At 52.6% G+C, this 15,221-nt stretch overlaps 1 protein-coding gene across 5 annotated transcripts in view; it reads right to left on the bottom strand.

Annotated features, from left to right (window-relative positions):
- Positions 1-15,221, bottom strand: part of RPTOR (regulatory associated protein of MTOR complex 1) — a 445,897-nt gene that overhangs the window by 45,858 nt on the left and 384,818 nt on the right. For 3 of the 5 annotated variants that reach the window (XM_049860923.1, XM_049860920.1, XM_049860922.1), the window contains 3 exons: positions 10,164-10,360; positions 9,025-9,208; positions 7,947-8,057 (listed from right to left, as the gene is read on the bottom strand). In XM_049860923.1, coding sequence (XP_049716880.1) covers positions 7,947-8,057; positions 9,025-9,208; positions 10,164-10,360 — 492 coding nt within the window. The remainder of the gene's footprint in view (positions 1-7,946; positions 8,058-9,024; positions 9,209-10,163; positions 10,361-15,221) is intronic. The other 2 variants (XM_049860924.1, XM_049860925.1) reach the window with 1 other exon arrangement.

The following is a 15,221-nucleotide window of genomic DNA, read 5'->3' as shown; positions in this document are numbered from 1 at the left end:
ACCCATCTATAAGTTATTGTATTAGTTTATGCTTGCTTACTGTGTCATAGCTGCTTGCTTTGTTTTGTTTTGGTATACCCCTATGGGTTGCTTGAGTGAGCTAGCTTGATTATTTTCGCCTTTGGAGCTCTGGTGTCCTGTCCCCAGCTGGCTAGAGCTGTTATCAGATATATCAGTCTAGGAGTCCATTCAGTTTTCTTGTATGAATTCAGCTCAGGTTTCCAGGTAGCTGATCATCAAGTGTGTGGTACAGGCTCTGTCCTACAGTCTTAGAGGAGCAGCGGTGATTGGGGTATATACTGGTATCTGATTGCAGCAGGGGGTCACACTCTGAACAAGGCAGGGGGCTGAGGCCTGACCCCCAAGTGTCTCTGAGGAAAACGCGTCTCTGTTCCCTAGAGCGTGCTGGTGGGCGGTTTCTGCAGATGGACCACTGGCACCCAAAGGTTTTGGCTGTAAGGACTGGGAGGTACCAGTTATCTTTGGACCCCTGTCATGGGTGGCTGGGTGACCTGAGTAAAGCTACCAGTTCTTAAGTTCCTGATGTGGGTAGGTGAGGACCTTGTTTAATAGGCAAAGCAACGTCAAACGTCAAACACCCACCTCTCCACCGCACAGCTGAAATGGTTGGAGTTTGCCAACAAGGGCCTATTCTCCTGAAATATGCCCACACAGGTCCATGGAGAAGGGAAAGGTGCTCAAGGTGCACAGACGGTTTATGCCTGGACAGGAGCCACTTCTGTCCTGAGCTCCCCTGGTTAATGAAGCTAGCAAATTACCTTCCCCCCACCCAGTTGCAATTTTTTTCCTTCCCCAAGGCCGGGAGGAGGGCTCCAGGTGCTCACCAGGGTCTATCTCAGGCCCAGGGATTCAGCCGCTGAAGCCGGCCTGGGGGTTGGGGGCGCGGTGAAATATACGCAAGCACTTAGCTTTTGCCGAGAGCGCTGTTCTCCTCAGGTTCCGGAGGTGTGAGTGGGCCGTGTGGCTGGCTGCTTCTCCCTGAGGAAACTGCGGCCGAATGCTAGGACCAGCCTGCCACCGCCACCACCGCTGCTCTGGGAATGGTGCCTGAGGGCTCCCCGCGATTCAGGTCCGGTAACTCCTCTCTGCTTCTGAACGATCTCTTCCTTCCCCTGCCCCTCAGTTCGTTGTCTAAGCTTGCCTTTGATGCTCAGGGCTCCCAGCTTGTCACAAATATACTGGTTTCACTTGTTTTTTTCGGGTCTTTGTTGTAAAGAGGGCTCAGTGGAAGCATCTGTCTATTTAGCCATCTTGGCTCCGCCTCCTGTCACTAGTTCTTACAGAGTGAATTATCTTTTAGAGAAATTAAAAATAATGAAAAAAAAGGTCTTTTATATGTACCTTAATTTTAATCACTTCTGAAGGTCTTCACTTCTTTCTTTGGGTTCAAGTTTCTCTCTGATATCATATTTCTCTTGCCTGAAAAACTACCTTTAACATTTCTGGTCCTGCAGGTAATGACTTAACCAGAAGACAATACTGGTGCTATGGCAAAGCATGTGGGGAGACAGGCCGTGTAGCACTGCACGGTCACTGTCTGTAGAAGTGGGAACACTATCCCCAGGTGCCTAGCAAGCCAGAGTGCAACCATCCTCTTGGGGGTGGTCAGGTGGAAACAGGGTAGGAGCATGCTGGCTAGGCCTCTCCATCTAGCTGTGGAGTCTGTGCAGCTTTCATGGGAAAACAAATGCTCTTGTCAGAGTTTCCTGGAGGGGAACCTCCTGTCTGCTTTCCTTCTGAAGTTCCTGGGAACAACCGGAGGCATGGTTTCAGGAAGTGGAAGTGGTGTGGCACCAGCCGGCCTCCTGTCAAGGAAGCTAAGCCCACAGCTAACTGAGCTGATGTGGAGTAACGTCCAGGTAAGACAGTCACGTTTTGAGGCTGTGTTCCTGGAGGTGTTCTGTATGAGAATGCCACGTGCAGTGTCATTTGTCATAGGAAAGAAACAGGAAAGCCATGCTTTTTTTTTTTTAAAGAATGGTTGATGGCCTGAGGAAACGCTCAATGCTCAGCACATAACGTGAGTGAGATGGAGTAGGACAAAGAGCCATGATCGCGGGCAATCCTGAGTTTGACTTCCTCCTTTTCCGAATTTTTTTATTTTCCGAATTTTTAATAATGTATTTTATGAAACAGCTTTGTATATATGCAGATTTAGTCAGCCGTGGAGCAAGTTCTGTGTCTACCCTTGGGCACATTAATACCCTATTCTAAGTACAAACCAGTTTGCCATTGAGTTGATTCTGACTCATGGCGACCCCAAGTGTGTCAGAGCAGAACTGGACTCCATGGGGTCTTCAGGGGCTGGTTTTTCAGAGGAGCCTCTGAGTGGTTTTGAACTGCCAAGCTTTTGGCTAGTAGTCAAGTGCTTAAGTGTTTGCGCCACCCAGGGGATCCTCACAAAAAGATATGAGACATTAATTTTAATGGCTGAACAGTATTCTATTACATAAATACATCACTTTTTATTCATTCTCCAACTAATTAGTGGTCATTTAGTTTGCTTTCAACTTTTTGCTGTTACAAATAACCATCGTTGCGAACATCTGTGGACACGCATCATTATACCGAAGGTTGCTAGGGGTTCTGTAGAACACATTTCTCACAGCAGGCTTGCTGGTCTCTGGGGTGCACCCATTTGCAATTCTGATACCTACTGACAAATTGCCCTGCATAAAGGTAGTATTTCACCCACAGCAACCACAACTGAGAGGCAGATTTCCCCACACCCTTGTAAGCCAATCTTTGGGGAGAATCAATCTTTGAAATTTGCCAACTGGAGAGGAAAAAAAAAATTGTATTACTTTTTCAATCAGAACAAAATTCAATAAATCTCTTCTGAAGTACACAGCAGATCATTTTGAACATTCTTTTGTGGTTGCTAAGGTGGCTGTGACCTCTGTAAAGCCACACACACGGAGGAGAGGAGGTGCTCTCATGAACAAAGGCAAACCGCGTCCACAACATGCTTCTTTTTGGCTTTAGAATCCTTCCCATTAGTTGATAAAAACGCCAACAGAAATTGTCATTACAATCCTGTTTGTGGGTACTCAGTCCTACTAACCACGGGGTCCACATGACTCTAACAGTGGGCATAATTTTGCTAGCTGGTGAATATTTTAGTTTCTTATGCTTACCTTTTGAAACAGTTCGAGTCTGGGGTTCTTCCACCCTTTTCGAGGTACAATCTTAGCCATAGAGTTATTTTTAGTTTTTATGCATGAAGCAGGGTAATAAAAAAAGATCCTAATGAATTTTATTACACAAATAACCTGCTAGGTAATTAATTAAAGAAGCATACCAGTATGAATTAAAAAAAAAAATTTTTTTTTTTTTTATTAATAGCACCCGGAAAAAGAAAACATTATTATTTTTTTTAATAACAATGAGATAAAGATGTCTTGCTTCCACCTCTCAAGTTTAGAAAAAGGACTCTTAATAATGTGAAGGCAAAGCCATTTCAAGCCTGAAACCACCCTGGGATTTTGGTTGTCATTGAGAGTTGCAGACAAAACTGATCATAATATAGCTTCATTTGCAACAGAACACCCAGAGCTTGTCATTTCAAAAGGTAAAAAACAAGAGCTTATTTTCACATACCTGATGGATGAGAGGAAACAACTCGCCTATTCAACAGTTATTCCTGATGCCTCCTGCGCACTGAGAGCCCGGGACATCCCTCCTCACAGCCTTGATGAACCTAAGTGCCTGGGATGTCCCCTCCTCACAGCCTCAATGGACCTAAGAGCCTGGGACGTCCCTCCTCACAGCCTTGATGGACCTAAGAGCCTGGGATGTCCCTCTTCACAGCCTTGATGGACCTAAGAGCCTGGGTGACCTTCGTCACAGCCTTGAAGGACCTAAGAGCCTGGGATGTCCCTCCTCAGAGCCTCGATGGACCTAAGAGTCTGGGACGTCTCTCCTTACAGCCTTGAAGGACCTAAGAGCCCAGGGCAGCCTTCCTCACAGCCTCGAAGGACCTAAGAGCCCAGGGCAATCTTCCTCACAGCCTTCAAGGACCTAAGAGCCCAGGGTGGCCTTCCTCACAGCCTTGAAGGACCTAAGAGCCTGGGACATCCCTCCTTATAGCCTCAAAGGACCTAAGAGCCCAGGACGTCCCTCCTCACAGCCTTGAAAGAGCCCAGGACGTCCTTCCTCACAGCCTCAAAGGACTAAGAACCTGGGACATCCCTTCTCACAGCATCAAAGGACCTAAGAGCCCAAGACATCTCTCCTCACAGTCTTGGTGGACCTAACAGCCCTGAATGTCCCTCCTTACACCCTCAGTGGAGCTAAGAACCCAGGAAGTCCCTCCTTACAGGCTCAATGGACCTAAGAGCCCAGGAAGTCCCTCCTTGCAGCCTCAATGGACCTAAGAGCCCAGGACATCCCTCTTCATAGCCTCAAAGGACCTAAGAACACAAGCCATCTCTCCTCAAAGTCTTGATGGACCTAAGAGCCCAGGACGTCCCTCCTTACAGCCTCAATGGACCTAAGAGCCCAGGACATCCCTTCTCACAGCCTCAATGGAACCTAAGAGCCCGGAACGTCCCTCCTCACAGCCTTGAAGGACCTAGGAGCCCAGGGCGATCCTTCTCACAACCTCAGTGGACCTAAGAGCCCAGGACATCCCTCCTCACAGTCTTGGTGGACCTAAGCAGTGAGAGCTGGGCCGTCTCTCCTCACAGCCCTGCCTTGATGGACCTAACCTGCCATGTTTGAGCTTCAGGACCCTGTACAATGGAGGCAGGCTAGGGAGTGGGGCTGGTGCTTTCTGTCACCTCCATGCCAGGGACGCCCCAGACTCCTCCTTAGTGTAGACTCCTCAGGCACACCTGGGAGGGGAACACGCAAGCAGAAGGACACAAAAGAACACAGATTTGCAGCTACACCTCTAAAGAAAGGGAGGCGTAGCCTTAGCCACAGAACAGACCCTGGCCTTTGTTTTGCACGGGATGAGTAACATACAAACATTCACAGAGAGGCAAATGATTGAGCGCTTGACTGCTAACCAAAACGATGGCGGTTTGAACCCACTCAGAGGTGCCTGGGAGGGCAGGCCTGGCAATCTGCTTCTGAAAAAGCAGCCATTGGAAACCCTATGGAGCAGTTGTACTCTGCACGTGTAGGGTTGCCATGAGTCAGAATCAACTCAGCAGCAACTGGAGAGGTGCTCCCGACAGGACCTGAACCCCTATCTGGCACTGAGCACGCTTCCGGGGACTTGCTCCTGCAATGAGCTGATGTGCAAACTCACCTCAGTGCCTGGGGAGCCCTGCGTGGTGCAAACGATTAAGCATTCAGCTATGAGCCGAAAGGTTGGGGCTCAAGTCCACCCAGAGGAGCCTCAGAAAAAAGGCCTGGTGATCTAATTCTGAAAAACCAGCCATTGGAAACCCCAAGAAGCACAATTCCACTGTGATGCATATGGGGTCGCCATGAGTCAGAGCTGACTTTACGGCAACTGGTTTGGTTTTTGGTTTAAGTAAACCGTGCCTGGGAGAGGAAAGCAAATCCACGTCCAGTCTTAGGAGACAAGGGTTGTGGATTATCTGTGTCAGTCCCCCCTCACCGTACACACACGGCTGAGAACAGCCACTGTCTACCACGCTAACAGACTGCCACCCTTCACAGCCATTGCCGTTTCCGCCGGGGTAAGACCAGCCTGCCTCGCTGTCTTCACTGCTGGACCTCATTCTCCGTAAAGCACTAGACTGTGCCAAGGGAACCAAACCTCTGTTAATGTTAAGCCAAATCCCATTTAACTTTTAAACAGACCAGACCACAGTTCTAAAGGACAACTCGCCCTCAACACGCTGGTCTCTCGTCACCTCCTGGCTCCCGCTCCCATGCTGTTGGGAGCTCCTGGCTGACCTCATACACGTCCTGGAAGTGGTTTGCTCTCTTCTGTCTTAACCAGCAGCGTCCTAGGGACTGGACGAGGGCGCTTTCCACACAGTCTGCATGTGGACAATGTCTCCACGACCATGGGAGATAAGAGGACCAAGCCATGCTTGGTTTGGACCGTAGGCGTCTGACCTCAGATGTGACCTACATGCCTCAGTGGTCTATGCCTTTAATATTCTTTCCCCTGACCATAAAGGCACTTCATGCTTAGTATAGAGAAGGCAGAAAAGATGGGAGAGCATAGAAAAAAGCAAAGCTCGGCACCCCCCGCTCATGTCATGGAGATCTGCATTGGTGGGTTTTGGGTCCTCCGGCCCTTTCCATGCACACAGGTGTGTACTGTGGCACAGACAGCTATGACCATTCTACACGTCTAGTTTCCTGTCCAGCTTTTTCCCTTTGCAGACATCTCATCACCAGCATTTCCTTGTGACATCAATTAGCTTTTTCAGCTTAATTTTTTAATAGCTCCAATTGTATCTCATAAAATGTTTCCTGACTTTTAAACATCATCTCTCTGTTGGACATGTGAATCGATCCCAGTCTTCACTATTATAAATGGTACAAACATCACCCTCGTCTCTGATTATTTCCTTAAGTTAATATCTTAGCAAAGGAATCCCTGGGTTACAGGGAGTGGCTTTTTACGACTCTTTAAAGCCAAACTCCTTTCTAGAAAAGTTGGGCTGTTCACACTGTCAGGTCCACCTGAAAAACGGAAGCGGGACCTCTTCTGGCTTTTCAGCAGTGGGGCACAATAAATTAGAACTTTATTACTTGCCTCAGGTACTGGCAACGATTATCTGTGTTTTTATTGAGGAGATCAGGATTTGCCACAGGGAAAAAGGAGCTCGAGAGAAAAGCTGTAATCAAGAGCCCAGATAGTTTCCAAAGAAATTACTTTTCAATTACCTATATGAGGGGAAAGAACATAGACATAGGAGAGTCTGAAAATGACTTTCCAGAAGGATGTCCTGTGGGGAGGCTGGTGTGAAGATTCTGCGCCGACACAGACGCCCCTGCTCCCTGCCCCCCGACCCCTGTAGTGATGCTGTGGGCTGTCGTTTGCACATGGCACGAACCTCCAGAACAGGCTCACACCCAGTCGTGGGGCTCAGCCCTGAGAGAGGCTGTGGAGAAGCCGCCTGCACTGGAAGCAGCCTGGTGCTGCGTCTTTAAACACCAGCTGCTTTGGTGTCACGGCCCCGAGGGCTGAGCTGCTGAGTGTGGCTGGACAGCGCCGGGCATCCTCACCGCTGGCGGTCGGAGCCAGAGGGACCCCTGGTAGGAGGAGATGACGCCTCCACCCACACGTGCAGAGATTGCAGAGAGTGTGTGAGTGTGTGAGACTGTATTAGTGTGAGCACGCGTGCGTATAGACAGGAAGTAAGTGAAGTCTTTCCTTTTGCTGCTCTACCTGACATGTGAGCACCAGCTGCCATGACAGCAGTCTGGTCTCCCATCAACAGCCTGAGAACGAGAGACGCCGCACTGGGGCCAGAGTTGTGAGCCGGCTGCGCAAGGCCCTGTGTACCCTTTACGCCCAGGCTGCAGGCTAATGGGAGCCCCAGTCAGACACGGGGCAGGGGTCTGGACCATCAGCAGGAGTGTGGCTCAGGAGTGAAGGGTACAGAGCCTCAGGCACCCGGGCCAGATGCTGGGGAAACTGGGAAGGAAAAGAGGGTCCTGGGACCCAGTGTCTGTACCACAGGGACAGGAAGGGCACAACCCCTGCAAAGGTGATCCCAGTGCTAACAATAAACCTTCATGATGGGCTGAGCAAGTGAGGGTCCAAACCCCGGTGTGTGTGGCCCCCCACGAGGGCGACCTCACCACTAACAACAAATCTTCATGATAGGCTGGGCAAGCAAGGGTCCTGAACCGCAGTGTGTGAGGCCCCTGCGAGGGTAGCCCCAGTGCTAACAACCAACCTTCATGATGGGCTGAGCAAACAAGTGCCCCGAACCCTGGTGTGGGTGTGGCCCTCTGTGAGGGTGACCCCAGCGCTAACAACCAACCTTCATGACGGGCTGGGCAAAGTATCTGGCGCTCCAGTCGCAGAAGCCCGTCTGTACCGCAGCGGAGATGAAGCTCTTGTGCCCCACAGCATCATCGGCATCGTCTGTGGTCTTCACAGGGGAGGAGGGAAGGGAGGAAGCAGAAACAGCTGTTAACCTCTAGTGCCTAGAAAGTCCATAACAGGGGCAACAGCAGCAGCGGTTGGCAGTGTCCTGGCACACACCACAGCGCGTTTCTGTGCCTTCCTCCCCTTCTCCTCACGACAAGAAGCCCCAGGTATCTGAGGAGTAACCTCACTCTGCCAGCACCAGGCCTCTGAATCACCAAACATGGCAGTGCTTGTTCCAAAAGGAGTATGCAAAGCTGCTGCCGTCTTCATGTACCCATCACGTATTTATTTTTAATCACAGGATTCTGCTGTGCACCTGGTGCCCTCCGCTGCTGAGACACTCAGTCCCTGGGGCTCCTATGGGCTGCTGAGCACCTGGCATGTCCTGAACAGCCACCTCTAGCCTGCGTTCTGACAGAGAGTGGGGCAAGTCGCACACACAGGAGGGCCACAGTCCCTGCACTTGTCAAGGACCAGCTTATGGGCTCTCGTTCTCTCCTAAGTTCTCAACTAAGTTGAAGGCATAATTGAATGTTTACCGAAAAGCAAGCATTCTGTGAGCAGCGGCCGCACCAGGTGGAGTGGGCTGCTATCCACCAGAAGGGAAAGCAGAGGACAGCCAAGCTCTCACCTGCTTCTGGACATTCCAAGCACGGGGACAAGAATGGGAGGCTGTGGGAGCTGGGGGACTTGCGGCCATCATGAGGATGGGGGTGCATAAACAGAGCGGGGCGTGCCTGTCAGGCAGAAGGTGAGCGACAGCCCATGGCAGGACCCCAAATGTAGCGGTACCCACATGCCGAGGGGGTGGCTGCCCTCACCCCCACTGATGGTGTGGCGTGACATAAACCACCCGGCCTCACACCCCACACTTGGAGGCACAGCATCTCAGCCAACTATGCGCATCTCAAACTGATGGGAACTGGTGTTTGAAAGCCCCAGGTGCCTCGAAGCTTCATGTCTCCCACCTGGTCTGGGCCCTTGTCGAACATCTTCCGCGTCCGGGGGAACTGGTGGGAGTGGGGTGTGTACTGCGCCCCCATGGGGCCCGAGGCGCCCGGCCGGCCTGTGGGCAGGTCACGGCTGACCGGCTGCTTGGCCACATCATTGGTCAGGCTGGAGCTGCTTGTGCTGGACGTTGGTGGGGAGCCCCTGCCGTGGGGGAGGAGAGACATGGCGGTCACCTGGGCCCGCCACTCTGGGGCAGCCAGCGCCCCTGCTGGCCCTACCCCCCCCCAGTCTCCTCTGACAGATCGAGAATTCAGCCAGCCCCCATCTTCCAGCAGAGTGTCCTCGTCACCCGACGTGCCAGCATGACTCCCAGCACCACCTGAGGAGGCTGGGTTAGCGACAGGCGCTAATGCGGGTAGGCGAGTCCCTAGGACCCTGTTGGTTGAATCAATGCAGTCAGGGCCCACGAGCGAGCTGACCGAGCGGGGGGCCAGGCCGGAAGGGGCTGCACATGTGCCTGCTCTGACCACTCAGACACAGCAGCTGCTTCCTGAGGTGTAAGCACTGATGCCGGAGAGAGGAGGGGCTGCTCCGGGGGCGCTTGCTGGGAGAACATGGCTCCCACCTCACACAACTCTGACAGGCCACGGACACCAGGCTCTGCTATGCGTATGTTGTTACAGTGTGCCTGATTGAAGGAGGCCTCGAAGAAGGCAGGGATTCCAGGAAGGGGCGGGTACGGGGTTCAGGGTACGTGTGAGTGTAGATGTGAGCATTAGCATACACGCACGTGGCAGAGAGGGAGGGGGAAGACAGGGTGCAGGGCTCAGGGTGCGTGTGAGTGTATGTGTGAGCCTCAGTGTACACGCACGTGTGAGAGGGAGGGAGGAGGCAGGGTGCAGGGCTCAGGGTGCGTGTGAGTGTATGTGTGAGCCTCAGTGTACACGCACGCCTGAGAGGGAGGCAGAAGACAGCGTGCAGGACTCAGGGTGCGTGTGAGTGTATGTGTGAGCCTCAGTGTATGTGCACAGGGTAGAGAGGGAGGGAGGAGAGGAGGAGGAGGGAAGACAAGATGCAGAGGAGGCAGAGAGAGCAGAGGGCGTCAGCAGGACAGAGTTCCACACACACGCCCATGCAGCCCGACAGGAGCACTTACCCCACGGGCTGGATGTGCGTGCCCTTGTTGGTGGGGCTGGCCGGGGCCGACTGCGTGAGGGAGGCCGTGTCGAGGATGCGCTGGGGCCGGGCGTTCACCGTGGCCTGGAAGACCGAAGACACAGTAACCGGGGGTCCAGGAAGGAGGCTCACTGGGGTCACGAGATAAAAGCGTGAGGTCTGGTGGGGGGCCTTCATCTGCGGGTCACAAGATGAACATGAGGTTGGGAGGGCTCCTGAGTGGCTTCAAAATGGCAGAGAAGGCCTTTTGCTGAGGAACCTCAGACAAGCTGCTAAAGGTCCCACTGGAATTTTCCCCAGCACAACGCTGCTGAGACTCTAGGAATTGTCCACGGGGCCCAGTGAAGCTTGGCGCCGGCCGGCTGAAAGCAGCTGTGAAACCTCAGGTGGGAGAAACACTCCAGGTGCAGAGGCCTGGTCCACCTGAGAAGGCTCCCACGTGGCTCTCGGGAAGGGGGAGCCTGAGGGGCTTCTCTTTTCGGAAGACACACAGCCCGCCTCATTCCCTCAGCCGCCTCCCTGAAAACGGAGCAGCTTCCGGAGCCCCTTCCCACCGTGTCGCCTGAGTGGGCCCAGACTGCCCACCACTCTGCTCTAGTCCGATCTTCTAGAACATTCTGGCTCTCGTTTGAGATCTATGAGAGGAAGGGAACCACAATAGTGCGACCTCGTCTCACAAAGACCCTGGTGCAGGTTCCTCCCAGGCGAGGGGGGCTCAGGTGGCCTATCACTTTGCCCTCCTCTTCATGAGGCCTCTTAGGCGTCCATCTTTGGTCCCGTGAGGGCATTATCGAGGGGCCACTGCAGGAAGCGCTCCGTAATCAGATGTCTGGCCAGGAGTCGCGGATGCTGCCACGGCGATGGTGTTCACCTAACTCCTCAGGAGGCCACACAAACGGCACAGTGCCTGGACAGGGACTGAGGGGCCACTAGTCTGATTCCAGCTCTACTCCTCAGGAAGAGAGCCTACCTATCTCCAGAGCAAAGCAGGCCCTCCCAACCAGGCCGTGTCCTGGGGCCTCACCTCACAGCCCTGGAGTCACCCAGCCCCCTCCCCTCCACCCTGTGCTTGCCTGGCTCCTCCTCCCACATGCCCCCCAGGCTGAGCCATGCCTGTGGGTTAGATTCCTTGATGGTCGGCCAGCGGGGAGGAGAGCTGGCCGAGGCCACCCTGAGTGGGTACAGCCCTGGGCACCCCAACCCCACAGCGTCATCCCTGGGGGTCTGGATTGTGGCCCAGTGCAGCTGGGTTGGTGTCTGGAGGATCAGAGTTGCCTGCACTTGAGGGAGGAATGCCATCAGCATATCTCAGGGGCAGGCTGGAGACCCGTCTGCCAAGTTTCCTTAAACACAGCTCTGTGTAGACGGAGGCAAACAGAAGGTTCTGTCAGCTGCCTTCCACAGGAGTGGGTCTGCACCAGCCTGAGACCTGGCATTAGGGAGGGAATTTTTTTAATGGGATTTTACACAGATTTTGGAACCAGAGCTGCTGGGTGATAAATGGTGATAGACGTTGGCCGACCGGCAGCTGCTTATGGCCCAGCCAGGCAGGGAGTCCTGTAGGTTCTGGACACCAGAGGTTGTGAGGGTTTGGAGAGTGCAAGGATGCCAAAACAAGTCCTCTGGCTTTAACGAGGATGGGACAGGAGGATTCTTTACGGCCCTTCACCTAGCAGATGCTCCCTGCGAGCTGGCCTGAGTTGAACCCACCCTAAGGCTCAGGCCCCTGTGGACCAACAGGCAAACCCTGACCTCCACGGAGTCCACGGTCTAGAGGAGCCTGGAGCTGCTACTGAAAGATGCCTCTCAGTCTCCGAACCCCTTGCTTGGCAGCTGGGATCTGCACCTACAATCCAGCCAACAGACTGGGATCTAAGACAACACAGCCACCACATACTCCACTCTTACAACGCCAAGGTCTCCGAGACGATCCTTCCCTTTAAAGTAAAAATGGCAAGAAAACTAAACCACAACCAGCCTTTAAAAAGCGCTTTTTATTTTTAATTACACACGTAATATATTCTTTGTGGACTTGTTCTTTTGGTAATTATCTGGCTGCCTTTACGGGCGTGTGTGCGCACGCATGCGCGCGCACACACACCCACACAGAAAACCTAAGAGCTATATAATCTCTAAAAAAGTCTAAAAAGAGAAGGGAATTTTAAACTAAGAAGCTATAAACTAATATGCACCATCCCCAACTTCCGGAAAGACAGTGGGAGGTGACGGGGAAGACAGGAGACTTGGGGAGTTGAAAGGAAGACTTGGGGAAAGCTCACAGCCTTCTAGACGTGCCTGGAGCCAAAGGCGCAGTCCCTGCCAGGCTGGCGCTGGTGACGCAGAAGCCCTCTCTCTGATGTCCCGGGGGCCCCCATGCTGAAAGCTTGTGTTCTGCGCATTCACTGCCCCCATGCCCATCAAGGTGGTGAAAACCAGGTGGAAGAAGGAGGTGGTTAGCTGCCTTCCCTCCTCACTCCCCACGTGGGGAGACTGAGGCTGAATTTGCTCTATGTCACGCAGCTATAGGCCAGCCCCACCTCCACATGGTGGGCGCGCAGCTGGTTGATGAGATTTTCACGATTGTAGCTTTCGAGGTTGTGACCGTGGGCCTTCAGGGTGAGGGCTCTCTAGCCTGACAACCCCCGTTTGTTACAAACTCTGGCACCGCACCAAGGATGTGTGGGTGCTGCGGCTGCAAAGGGACCGTGACCCAGCTGTCCCGCCCGACCCAGTGTGCGGACAGCAGATGCCCAGGGAACAGGGCACTGGTGGCTGTGGCAGAGAAGGGGAAGGCTTCCCAGGGAGGAGGCCCTTACTGGACAGGCCTAGTCAGCATTTTACATAGATAGAAAACTTTTAGGAAGATTAACAGAAAAATAATAGTGTGCTTGCTAGGTGTCAGGGTTAGGGGTACAGACTGAGGAGTGAGCCTGCTGGGCCCAAGGCCATCGCCTGGCCGCAGCTCCACGGCTATGCCGGCTCCCTGCTCCTCCCCACAGCTGGCACTGGCAGAACTGGACTCATAAGCCTGGCTTTGGGGGTCCCAGAAGTATCCCTCCTGACAAGGGGTTGAGACCAGAAGAGGAAGGGCAAGCGAGGGGCTGCAAGTCTTTTCTCCTTCCTCTTGGTGTCTCACAGGTGGCAACTACTTCTGGTTAAAAGTAGAATTCTCAGGTGAGACACTCTCTCAGTCAGATGTAAACATAAAAGCAACATGCAAGGATGTGTGTATTTACATGTATTGTATGTGCACATGAACGTGTGTACACATATGCATGTGTGTGCACGTGGACACGTGTTGTACATGTGAGCTTTGAGCTGCCCTATCTGGGGGTGAGTGGGATATTTTAGAAACGTTCCTGTTAGTTTTATGCCAAGGGTTTGGATTTGTGTGAGAATCTTCTTAAAAAGTGATTCCCAAAGGCCTGCCCAGGTACTCCTGGGGGGCATACAACTGGAGCCCCCACTGCTTAGTCAGAGGCCAGGGGTCTCACTGCCCCCACAGAGTCTGGTGCCCGCACAGAGGCTGCTCCGGCCCAGTGACATTGTCACAGAGAACCATGGTGAAGAAGAAGATGACACCAATGACAGAAGGAAGGCAGCTGCAGTGGCCCTCGGCCGGCCTGGGGCCGTGATGGGTTTGGTTTCCCTGCTGTCACTGCATCTAACCCTCATACGCACCCTCCAGGTGGTCCTGCTCCAGCTTTACAGACCAGGAGTTGGCCCTGGGTGGTGCAAAGGGTGAAGGAGCTCAGCTGCTCACTGAAAGGTTGGAGGTTTGAGTCCACCCAGGGGCATCTTTGAAGAAAGACCTGGTGATCTACTTCCGAAAACTCAGCCACTGAAAACCCTATGGAGCACAGTTCTGCTCTGACACACGTGAGGTCACCGTGAGCCGGAAAAGGCTCGACGGCACTTGGCTTGGTTTGGTTGTGGTTTTAGGTAAATAAATGCAATTTTAACTACATTAAACAGACATCAGGATGTCTGTGTGCAGATTGGCTGAGCCAGCTGAAACAGGAGTGCAGAAGGTGCCTGTCAAGAACATTCCAGCAGCTTTATTTTGGCCTGGAGGCTGCAGTATGCTTGCCGAGTTAAGGCCTCACAGTTCTACTGGCTGGAGGGCCAGATCAGTGACAACCAGGCCTGACTCTGGACACTGACAGAAGCTACAAGGACCAGGGAGGAGAAACTTGTTTAGAAAGCGGCGTACTGGTAAATAACAGATTTCACTGAAGTGTGAGTCCAGGTATGAATTACAGTTCTAATGGTACTTTCAGACATGCTTTTCTGGGTATTTATTTGTCACTTTGGCCATCAGTTTACAGGTAAATCATTTTACCTTTAATCAAGTGCATCCCTTTATTTTTCCAGTGTGTCTCGTTTGCACGGGTCCTACAACAGACACAGCAACCAACGCTGGCCCCGGGGAGTATGAGGCCATGGCACTACTTCTGGGTGAGTTATGTTTATAATTTTTCTCAGGAACATTAACACAGTGAGTGACTGTGAACCCACCTGCCCCTCATATCTGAAAACCTACAGCTGAGAAGCCTGCCTCAGTGTTACCCTGCGCCATGGATGATGCGACACTCTGAAGCTGGTGACGGCTCCTGGGGAATCTGTGCACGCTTCTCCCCACTTCCTTTGGTCTGGAGTCTTCCATAATAAAGCTTATAGACTTTTGGAAATTATCGAAGAAATTACGGCATCCTCCATAAAAGCAAACCCCAAGCCCGTGGAACGGGAATGTAAACACATGAAACCAGGCCACCACTCTTGAGCTGTGTGGGTCCTTCCACACATGGCCAGCAGTGATTGCTGTATTTGAATATAAAATTCTACAGGGCATACCGTAGTAAACAGGGCTGTTCCTGATGATGACGAACAGTTTGGCTCCAGAGATCAATGTCTGAAGTAGGCCCATTTCTCTGGGAATTGAAATGCAGGCCCCTCAGTGATTACAGCAGAAGACATTTCTTGAAATGAAAATGCGGACAAGAGAAGATTTCCTAACGCTCCTGCTCCTAGCTCCTCC

The sequence above is a fragment of the Elephas maximus genome, chromosome 19 (genome assembly GCF_024166365.1).
Source record: "Elephas maximus indicus isolate mEleMax1 chromosome 19, mEleMax1 primary haplotype, whole genome shotgun sequence".
In the NCBI taxonomy this organism is placed as follows: Eukaryota; Metazoa; Chordata; class Mammalia; order Proboscidea; family Elephantidae; genus Elephas; species Elephas maximus.
This window is presented reverse-complemented; position numbering and strand designations above follow the sequence as displayed.